General features: G+C 39.6%; 1 protein-coding gene across 1 annotated transcript; it reads left to right on the top strand.

Annotated features, from left to right (window-relative positions):
- Nucleotides 1–3,594: 3,594 nt before the first annotated feature.
- Insl6 (insulin-like 6) lies at nucleotides 3,595–11,147 on the top strand. Its single transcript, XM_013018413.1, has 2 exons — nucleotides 3,595–3,886; nucleotides 10,837–11,147. The coding sequence occupies exons 1-2, from the start codon at nucleotides 3,595–3,597 to the stop codon at nucleotides 11,145–11,147; spliced, it is 603 nt and encodes a 200-aa protein (XP_012873867.1).

The following is an 11,147-nucleotide window of genomic DNA, read 5'->3' as shown; positions in this document are numbered from 1 at the left end:
TTTTTTCTTTTCTGGGCTCCATTTCCCATTACACTCAGTATGTTCTGTCAGCTGATAACAGGGGAATATGTTGATTTGAGATTGTACTCTTTATCTCTAGGGAATGGAGAACTGCTGGGGGTGGCCCATCTCCTCACATGTGTGCACATGCTCGCCCCCCCCCCACACACACATAATTAAGTATATGGGAGGTCATTCTTTTGGATCAGACTCTTTCATCAGGAGGACCAGATTAAATCAAATATAGTCACTGGCACTAAATCCCCCATACTGAAATGGAACTTACAAAGTGATTAGTTCCTAAACTCAAAGAGATGGTCAGCATTGTATTCTAAGGCACTGGGGAGCCTTAGTTTAAACATTTCCTATATTTTATCTCCTAAAAACAAACTAACCTTGAGGTTCTGCCTCTCCCTTGTTCTACTAATCTGGGCACTGAATATGCTGCTATTCCTAAGTCTCTTCACCCACAGAAATTGCAAATGCCTTCCTATCAACTATAACTTCCTTTAGTACCATGAACTGAACAGCTACTTGTAGTTCACCTGCAATGATTCCACACTGGACTCACAATGAGCTCACAGTCTGCTCTGACACTGATAAGTCAAGATGAAAAAAAATGTGATGAATCAAAACAACACTGAGATACCACCTCACCCCAGTTAGAATGGCTATAATCAAGAACTCTAATAACAACAGATGCCGGAGGGGATGTGGACAGAAGGGAACTCTACTGCATTGTTGGTAGGAGTGTAAACTTGCTCAATCACTTTGGAAAGTAGTATGGAGGTTCCTCAAAAGACTCCACATAGAGCTCCCCTATGACCCAGCAATCCCACTTTTGGGCATTTACTCAAATGACCACAAATAAGACCATACTAAAGATACCAGCACAACTATATTTACTGCAGCATTATTTACCATAGCTAAGATATGGAACCAACCCAGATGCCCCTCAATAGATGAATGGATCAAGAAAATATGGTATATATATACACAATGGAATTCTATGCCTCCATCAGAAAGAATGACATTGCCTCATTATTTAGGAAATGGAAAGACTTGGAAAAAGTTATATTAAGAAAAGTAAGCCAGGCCCAAGGGAACATAGGTCCCTTGGTTTCCCTTATTTGCAATAACTAGTATGTGTCTGAGACAAGCAGAAACGGTTAAATAAGTTGATAAGGACTCAAATGGTTTTTCTTTCTTGTTATTGTTTCTAACATATTTATAAGATGATTTCTTTGTTGCTTTGTATGTCCATCCCCTACGGTATAACCCCTGTTTTCACTGTATTTGATGGTGGTATAATTTGTGGAGGGGAAGGGAAAAAACAAATTGTTTTAATAGGAATACAGATGGACCCACTGCAACAATGAGCTGTACAAGACATTATGTCAAAAAATGAACTTTACAACTTTGGTGGGATGGGGAATGGGAGGACAGGGATGGTAAGGGGAAACAACGAAGGAGGCTCATTACCTTGCTCATGTAATTGTAACCCCTCTGTATGGTATTTTTACAATAAAAAATTTATTAACTAAAAAAAGTAATGATATTGGCAGAGGGTCACTGAGAATGAGATAAACCCAGAGAAAACCCATAGGGACTTGTTAATGCATAACAGGAAGATAGAAACAGAGAGAAAACAATGAGGGGAGAAAACTCACAATTTCCATAACAGAAGTAATGTTCCATCTGCAACTGGAAAAGGAACCACTCAAGTGACAGGACAGAGGTGGGTCAGTGTGTATGGAACTGCCTGTCAGTCAGCATGGCAGAAAGGTAAGGGGGATGGTGAAGATGTGCTGGAGATGGACACAGGGAGAGAAGATAAGTCCTTGAGTGCGTCCTGCATTTGGAGGTCAGGTTGCATCTTTTCTGGTCAGCACTATGGAGGCAAGAAAAGAATCTTGGGAGTGTAAGGACAGAAACCACAAGGCTCTTAGAATGGACTGTGCATTGTATGAAACAAATGACTTTCTTTTCCCCAGGATCTTTGTTCCTTAGAAATTCAAAGAAGCCAGTTACATTATTTCACATTAATATCAGGGTAATGCTGGCCTTGTGAAAAGAATCTAGAAGTATTCCCTTCTGTTTAATCTTTTGGAACAATTTGAGCAAGTTTGATACTATCTATTCTTTAAATCTTAGAAAAATTCAACAATGGAGTGAGGAGTTTCTTTTACAGTATTTTTAAAAATTACTAGTGCAATTTCTTTTCTTTTGTATTGCTGGTCTGTTCAGGTTTTCTATTTCATTTGGAATCTTGTAACCTTGTTGAATTCTTTATCGGCTCTAATAATTTCATTATCTCTAGAACCCATGTGGCATCCTAAAGACCTCACCATGAAAAATTTGGAGAGCTATGTACATTTACATATATATATCCAGAAGATTCAGTATTCCGATGTATAATTGTTAAGAATCTCTGAGGGGGCTGGGAAGGTGGCTCAGTGGTAGAGTGCTTGCCTTGCATGCTTGAGGCCCTGGGTTCGATTCCTCAGCACCACATAAGCAGAAAGAACAAAAAAGACAGAAGTGGCGCTGTGGCTCAAGTGGTAGAGTGTTAGCTGAAGAGCTGAGGGACAGTGCCCAGGCCCAGAGTTCAGGCTCCATGACCGGACCCTCCCCCACCCCCCCAAAAAAAAGAATCTCTGAGGATTCTTTGTACTTTGCATTGTCAATTTCAGTGTCTCCTATCCATTTGATTTTGAGTCTTTTTATATTCATCAAACAAGTTCATCCTTTATCTGTGGTGAGAACTCTAAAAATCTGTTCTCTTATCTAGATGAAATATACATTACATTATTAACTATGGTATATGTAATAGAATTGATCACCTGAACTTATTCCTCCAGTCTGCAGCTTCCAATCTCGCTTTTAAATCACACATAGCCTGGTGCTGGTGGCTCCTGCCTGTAATCCTAGCTACTCAGGAGGCTGAGATCTGAAGAGCAGTGTGAAGCCAATCTGGGCAGGAAACTCCATGAGACTCATATCTCCAATAAACTACTCAAAAAAAGCAGGAAGTGGCAGTGTGGCTCAAATGGTAGAGTGCTCACCTTCAGGAAAAGAAGCACAGGGACAGTGCCCAGGGTGAGTTCAAGCCCCAGGACTGGCAAACACACACACACACACACACACACACCCCAATAACATATATGTTTGTTTCAACGTATACAGACTGCTAATTCTGCATCCAGACCTGGGGTACAATGGAAAGCAAGAAAAGACATAGGCCTTGGCTTTGCTAATACCTGTGGCTATCTGATTGGTTAACAAGGGGCCTATCTCTCATGGCTTCATCACTGACTGATCTCCCAGAAAGTCAAGAAGAAGACAAAAATGAATGGAATCCAGGGAGGTGGGGAGGAGACATTTCTGTAGCTGGCAAGCTGTAACTTCCCAGAGAAGTAGACCTGAAACTCAAGCCGAGAACACCAGGCTACTTACAGTTCTCGCGAGGTTTCCAGAGGCCGGCGGCACGTGCGCAGGGGGGGGGGGGTGGAGAGAGGTGCAGAGAGGGGTGGGCGGAGTGGGCGGGCCGGCGGCGGTTGCGGTGGGGACAGGGCCTGGCCGGGGCGGCCGGGCATGTCGCAGCTCCTCAGCTGGTATCTGCTGTGGCTTGTGCTTCTGCTGGTTCGGTTCTCGCGGGAGCTGAGCGCAGACCTCGGCAGGGCCAGGAAGCTGTGCGGCAGACACCTGCTGCAAGAAATAGTCAAGCTCTGTGGCGACACTGATTGGAGCCATTTCGAGTTTCCTGAGACTCCGCCCTCGAAAGGGCGGATTCCCCAGGCTTCCCGCAAAGGGCAAGCCTCCAAGGCCGGCGCCTTCAAGAAACACCATAGCCTTTGGCAGGGTTGGAGAGGAGTCACACACCCAGGTAAAGGACATCCAGCCCGGGGATGGCTGCTCATCCCTGCACACTTCTGGCCCTTGAATTTGCTGTGCCAGGCAGTGAGCTGGGGCAGGATGTGGGGAGTATGTGTCTAATATAGTAATTAAACCAACAAAACTCAGGTGTATTGAGAACATGCAAACCCTCTCTCCCTCTCTCTCTCTCTCTCTCTCTCTCTCTCTCTCTCCCTCCCTCCCTCTCCTCTCTCTCCCTCGTTCCCTCTGCCTTCTGTAGCGGAAAGAAGGGCCCACGTGTTCGTAGATATTTTCCCCAGCTTCACCTTTCTGGAGTGCCCTTGTCAACCAGCAACCTTTATATCCTTCCAAGTCCAGGCAGGTATCATTTCCCCAGTAAAAACAACATGCATCTTTTCAGACTCGAATTGTTTTATTCAGGCACCTAGGAGCCGTATCTAGGACATGCAGGAGTTTTATTTCACAATCATCAGCACTAGGCATATAAGTGGCAAAAAGTAAAAAATGTAAGGGAACCTTCTCAAATCAGAAAGTGAGTGGTGTGGCCAGTGCCTCAGGCCTCTAACCCTAGCTACTTAGGAGGCTGAGGTCTGAGGAACACAGAAGCCAGGCCAATTAATCAGCAAAAAAAAAAAAAAAAAAAAACTGGAAATAGTCAAGTGCCAGCTTTCAGAGAAAAAGCTAAGCAAGGCTATAAAGGCCCTGAATTCAAGCCCTGGGACCAGCACAAAACAAATAAGTAAAAACAGTAAGTACTAACATATAAAGCTTTTATCCATTCTTGTCTGTATTTCTGTTGCTCTTGGCCACAGTACATTCTCCATAGGGTTTACTTAAAACTTTATGTACTTGGACTTCATTTACAAGTTAAATGATAAACTTACTGAGATTTTTTTTGGGGGAGGGAGTCAGTCATGGGGCTTGAACTCTGGACCTGGGCACTGTCCCTCAGCTCTTCAGCTCAAGGCTAGTGCTCTATCACTTTGAGCCACAGCACCACTCCCAGTTTTCTGGTGGCTAATTGGAAATAAAAAGTCTCATGAACTTTCCTGCCTGGGCTGTCCCTGAACCACAATCCTCAGATCTCAGCCTCCTGAGTAGCTAGGATTACAGGCATGAGCCACTAGCACCCAGCTTTATTGAGAATTTCAAGTCCTGGACAATAGAACTTTAAAACTAAATGACAGACTGCTCAACTTAAAAGCAGTTATAGTAATCCTAGCTACTCAGAGGGCTGAGCTCTGAGGATTGTGGTTCAAAGGCAGCCCTGGCAGGAAAGTCCATGAGACTAATTAACCACCAGAAAACCAGAAATGGTGCTGTGCTCAAAGTGGTAGAGCACTAGCCTTAAGTAAAATAGCCCAGAGACAGCACTCAGGCCCTAAGTTCAAGCCCCATAACTGACTGAATAAAAAAAGCAGTGTTGTATTCCAAACATTTTCCAAGGACTATTTCGTGGATGTATTTTACACAAAATGCTAGAATTGCCTCCAGCATGTAATAGGTGAAAAAATAACTTTATACTTAATACCTTCAAGTAGTCAATAAGAAAAATATTCTTTGGAGTTTTGGGTTGTTTCCCCTCTGTTTTTGTTTTGTTTGGAGACAGGTCACATTATGTAGCCCAAATTGGCTTCAAACTCTTGATCCTCCTGCTAACAGCCTCCTGAGTAGTGGAATTATAGGGGTGTACCTGGCCAGCAAAAATATTCTTGTTTTAGTATCTTCCAGCTACACTTTCATGTTTTGGGGATAACATTTCCAATAATGTTTTCCATTTTACTAGAAAATGTAGTTTGTTCATATTCCACCCCTAACATAATGTCATTGGAACTATTACCTTTTAAAATAATTTACTTAATTTTGTTTTATAAAAGTCAAGTGTTCTGAAGTTAAAAAAAAAGCTAATATACGGTCATGCCAATATTAGATGCTAATGTAGATGACTGGAACAAATAAAAGTAGTGCCTGTCATATTGTACATACTTAACAGCTTATTTTTGAGTGAATATAGGGGACTAATAAAATTACTGCTACTGAGAATGAAAACTTGAAGAAGAACCCATCAGACTGAATCTTGTTTGTTTTCCATCATGACACTTACCTGCATATATACTCTTGCTGTCCTTCTCTTACCCTGGAAGTATCTCCCTTTAAAGTCTTCTACTGTTGACTCAATTCAGTGATTCTCAGATCTTTGGTGTTTTTTTCCATCTGTCTCTATTTTTATTGTTACTGTAGAGTTGATATATAGATGGTCATAATTAAATGAGTAATGGCTATGAGTACAATTCATTTTGAACCATGTCTCCCCCCTTCTGTTGCTCTGTCCCAGTGTTTCCCTCTCATCCTCACCCACAAGATAGCCATTTCATTTGCCGCACACTGTCTAGTGACAACTACACTGTTGGTATTTGTTCATCTTTGTTCCACCCTTTATGTGCCCTCTTTTGCCCTCCCAAATACAACCAAACTAACAAACAAAAGAAAAAGGAAACAAAAGCAGCAGCATGGCAACTAAAGAATGTCTCGTTTCTTTTTCTTGGAGTTCATTTCATAGAATATTATTTTATATGATTATTTGCACCTAGCTATTGAGCCTTTGTCCACCACTCCTATACATATCCTCTTTTGACCTCACTATGTGAATGACTAGGTTCCTATATGATTTATTATATCCCAGTGTGTGTGCACTCCAGTTAGAATGGACATTATCAGGAAAACTAACAATAACAAATGCTGGGGGATGTGTGGCCAAAAGGGAACTATTACACTTTTGGTTGGAATGTAAATTTTTTCAACCATTCTGGAAATCAGTATGGATGTTCCTTAAAAAGACTAAGCATAGAGCTTCCCTATGACCCAGCAATCCCACTCCTGGGCATTTATCCAGTAGACCACAAACCAGGCTACACTAAATCCATCAACATAACTATGTTCATTGCAGCATTGTTTACCATAGCCAAGATAGGGAACCAACCTAGATGTCCATCAGTGGATGTGTGGATCAAGAAAATGTGGTATATATACACAATGGAATGCTACTTATCCATCAGAAAAAATTATGTACCATTCGTAAGGAAATGGAAAGACATGCCAAAGAAACATAAGCTGCATGTTTTCCCTCATTTGTGGTAACTAGAATGTGCCTATAAATCTACAAGTAAACACACTGAATAATTAAAATAAGGGCTTGGGTTTTTATGATGATATTGAAGATTGAACTCAGGGTCCTGAGCTAGGCAAATGCTCTACCACTTGATCTATTCCTCCTAATGTGCAGGTTAATCATGTAGGAATTAATCACTTAGGAATCCTGCTTATATGTTATCTGATTCAATAGATCTGAGAAGGAATGTTAACATTACAAGTTGGACAGTTTTGAGTCTTAAAGACAAGTTCACTTTTCTGTTTTCTTCTTCCTCTTTATTCTTTTCCCCAAATCATTTTATGTCTATCTTATTCACTTAAACAGCTCTATCACTGGTATACCCTTTTCAGGTATTTCATAAGAATTTGTATTTTGGCATAGAATCCAAGAAGAAAGTGCTTTCCAAATCCTCTGCCCTAGGTACTTGAGCTATCCACTAGCCCAAGTCCATGGGTTTGGCCTATCATATGATATTTCTTTTACATGTGGTATCACTGAAAAGCTGATTTTTACTTAGTTTCTGCCATCAAGACATATGGTTATATTAGATCAAGCTAGCTGTCGAAAGTTTTAATCTTCTGATTATTTGTTTGTGTCTGGTACAGGAATGCAGGAAAAGATGTCTGGAACACTGATACTTAAAAATACTCTGTTTCAGAGATATACATAACTTGAATCTAAAATTGCGGATTAGCTTGAGTGAATTTGTTACCAAAAGAAGTTCTTTCCTCTCCCGCTCTCCTCTCTTCTGCTTCTGCATTTGAACCATGAAATGATGCATCAGCCCCCAAGAACCATGAGTTAGATAAGTTTATGGTCACTTTAAATGACCAATTGTCAGGTATTGTACTAAAGAAGCAGAAAGTGGGCTAAGACAGGTGTAGTAAGGGAATTAGCCAAGTGGATATCTTAGGAGAAAAGTATTTAAGCAGCAGAAACAATGGAGCAGACACTTCTGTCTAATATATACTGGAAAGAGGGAGGAGGCCAGGATGGCTGGTACAGAGGAAAGAAGACAATATCAGAGAGGCAACAGGCAAACTAAAACAGGGCCTTTTAGGTTGTCATCATTATCACCAACATCATCATCATCATCATTATTTGAGCCGTAGAGGAGTTAGTACCATTTTCTGAGCAGAGGAGTTACATAAATGACATTTAGAAGGAATAACTGCTTTTGAGCTCAGAGTAGAAGGTAGGAGAGGTAAATATAAAAATAGATCTGTAAGGATCTTAGCAATGGTAGCCGTGGAGGGGCTGAAAGCTGCCATATTCTAAATATAATTGAGAAGGTTTGCTATGAGTTATGAAGGGGGAAAAGGAGAAATAACCATCAACTGCTTTGTTAAATGGCAAGTCTTTTGTACCACTGCTTTAAAAAAGAATCTGGTAGTTTGGGCATAACAAACAGTATGTAACTCTTGTGAGCCTCAAGGGGTTTTTTTTGGAAAAAAGTAAAAACTCCAAGGCTGATTTTAAACATGATTCCAAATTTGTGTGGAACACTGGAAGGATGGGATTTCCATCAGCTCAAAGTAGGAAAGGCCTCAAGTGAAACAGAATTGGAAGACACACATGTAATTCTAGCTACTCAGAAAACTGAGATACAAGGATCCCAGTTTGAAGCCAGCCTTGCAGGAAAATCCATGAGACTTTTATCTATAATCAGCCACCAAAAGCCAGAAGTAGAGCTGTGACTCAAGTAATAGAGCATTAGTCTTGAGCAAAAACGCTCAGAAACAGAGTCCAGGCCCTGAGTTTAAACTCCAGCATGAGCACACACACACAAAAACACTGGATTCTGTGATCTTGACTTTGCATTTCTGGGATAAATCATTTCTTAGATATTTGTAAAACATTTTTATGGATTCAGATAACCAAGCTGTATTTTCAAATTAACATTTGTAAGCAAGATGTGCTTTTAAGAGTTTTTTTTAATCTCATATTGTTCTCATCTATTTTTAAATATATTAGCTTCATAAAATGACTTTTGGGCTTTTTCCTGGAAAAATTTATATCTGATTGGCATCTAATATTATTGTAAAATAGGTGGAATCCACGTCTAGAATCATCTGCATTTGCTGAGGTTAGAGGCCCTTCATGCTTGCCACAAAGGTGCTTTACCAATTGAGTCATGCCCCAACCCATTTTGGTCTAGTTATATCTCAGATGGAGTATTACTTTTTTGCCTAGGCCCAACTGGACCATAATCATCCTATTTGTTCCTCCTTTGTAATTATGACAGGTGCATTACCACCACTCCAGCTTATTGGTTGAAATAGGGATTTGCTTTTTGCTCAAGATGGCCTTGACCCTACAGTCCTCTTGCTCTCTGCCTTCTGAATAGCTGAGATGAGCCTCTGCACCTTTTAATTTCTTTGATGATCATTGATATATTTTCAGTGTCTTTTTGTGTTGAGGTATTTTGTTTTTGGAATTTAGCCATTTTGACTTGATTTTAAATGAGCATCCTCAATATTCATTTATTTTAAAGTCCACTGTTCTCTATATAGTTTTCCTACTGTATTTTGTTCATTTTCATTTCTTTTTTTCTTATTTACTGTGGCCCCCCCGAAATCAGATTTGTTCCCTTGGATCACCTGACTTGTGATATTCTAGTCTGTGCATTATGATGTGGGATGAAGGTGCATGCTGCACAGTGTATCTCCAAAGGGCCGGAATTTACAGCAAAAGCTACTGGCCAGTATAAACTGCACTGTGGTGGATAAGGACCATCATGGAAGTCCAACAGACAATTACCATCTGGAATTATTTTTAATAATGCTGATAGAAGTATGAGTTACTTTTTGATTGTACCTTGAATATACCATCCTTTTTCTAATTTCTTTATATTTTGAAGAACAAACTGGTTTCTACTACGTGGCTGTGAACCCAATTTTAAAAATGGGTAAAGAACAGAAAGAACATTTTTAAAGAGAACATATAATAGGCACAAAGAATAAGTGTTCAACATCATGACATAAATATTGATCAAAATAACCATGAGGTATCACTTTACACCCATAAAGTTAGCTATAATAAAAGAGGAAAATATCAAGTGCTGCTGAAGATGGGAGAGAAATGGGAATCCTACTTTATGAGTACCAGAATTTTGGAATGATGTATCTGCTGTGGGAAAATATGCTGCTTTCTCAAAAGTTAAACCAAATTCCCATACGATCTAGAAGTTCCATAATTAAGTACATAATCAAAAGTTTTGAAAAACCATATTCACACAAAATCTTGTATGTGAAAATTTCTATAGCACTGCAATTCATAAGAGCCAAAAAGTTAAGAATGACAAATTGTCCATCAATTAATAAAATGCAGTGTGGAAAAGCCATACAATGTCAAATTATTCCACCATAAAAGGAATGAAGAAGTTACACATGATACAACATAGATGAACATAGAAAATGCTGAGAAAAAACAACACAAAAGGCCTTCTAATGTGTGCTTCCTCAACTAGTAAACTAACACAGGATGTGATGATTCCTGCAATTTTTTTTAATGGTTAAGTGTTCTTTTCTCTCTCCCTTATTCATCTTATAGGCTTGATGGTTGACAGCTGAAAGTGTTTTTCAGTTGTTCATCTAACAATATTAACAGAATAGATGCTTCCTCAAAATCAATTAGTGATTAAAAGAAAAGAGAAATGGAAGTGACTAATGACTACTGAACTTTTAATTACCCATATTATTATGTATTTAAAATGTAATTGCGGTTTTCTAAATAATTGGCTGCTTTTAATATTGAACTATTAGGTTTCTGAAGAAAGATTTCAATAATCTTTCTCTTTATATCAACAGCCTCTACTTCTGCCACAGGACAATCAATATTCAGCTGGGAGATTCAGTCGCTGCCTGAGTATCAATATAAAAAGATCAACTTGATCCCTGATATGATAAGAGAAGCTTCTTCATTACATGATATCAATCCACATGTCCATGAGGATGTAAAATCTCAGAAAAAAACTCTAAACAAAATTAAAACAATAAACCATGTATTTTGGGGGAATCACCCCCAAAGAAAACGCAGAGGATTCTCAGATAAATGTTGTCTTAAAGGATGTACAAAAGAAGAGCTTGCCATTGCCTGCCTTCCATATATTGATTCCTAA

This window comes from Dipodomys ordii, unplaced genomic scaffold (assembly GCF_000151885.1).
Source record: "Dipodomys ordii isolate 6190 unplaced genomic scaffold, Dord_2.0 Scaffold40, whole genome shotgun sequence".
NCBI lineage: Eukaryota > Metazoa > Chordata > Mammalia > Rodentia > Heteromyidae > Dipodomys > Dipodomys ordii.
The sequence above is the reverse complement of the archived record's forward strand: the minus strand, read 5'-3'. Positions and strand labels throughout refer to the sequence as shown.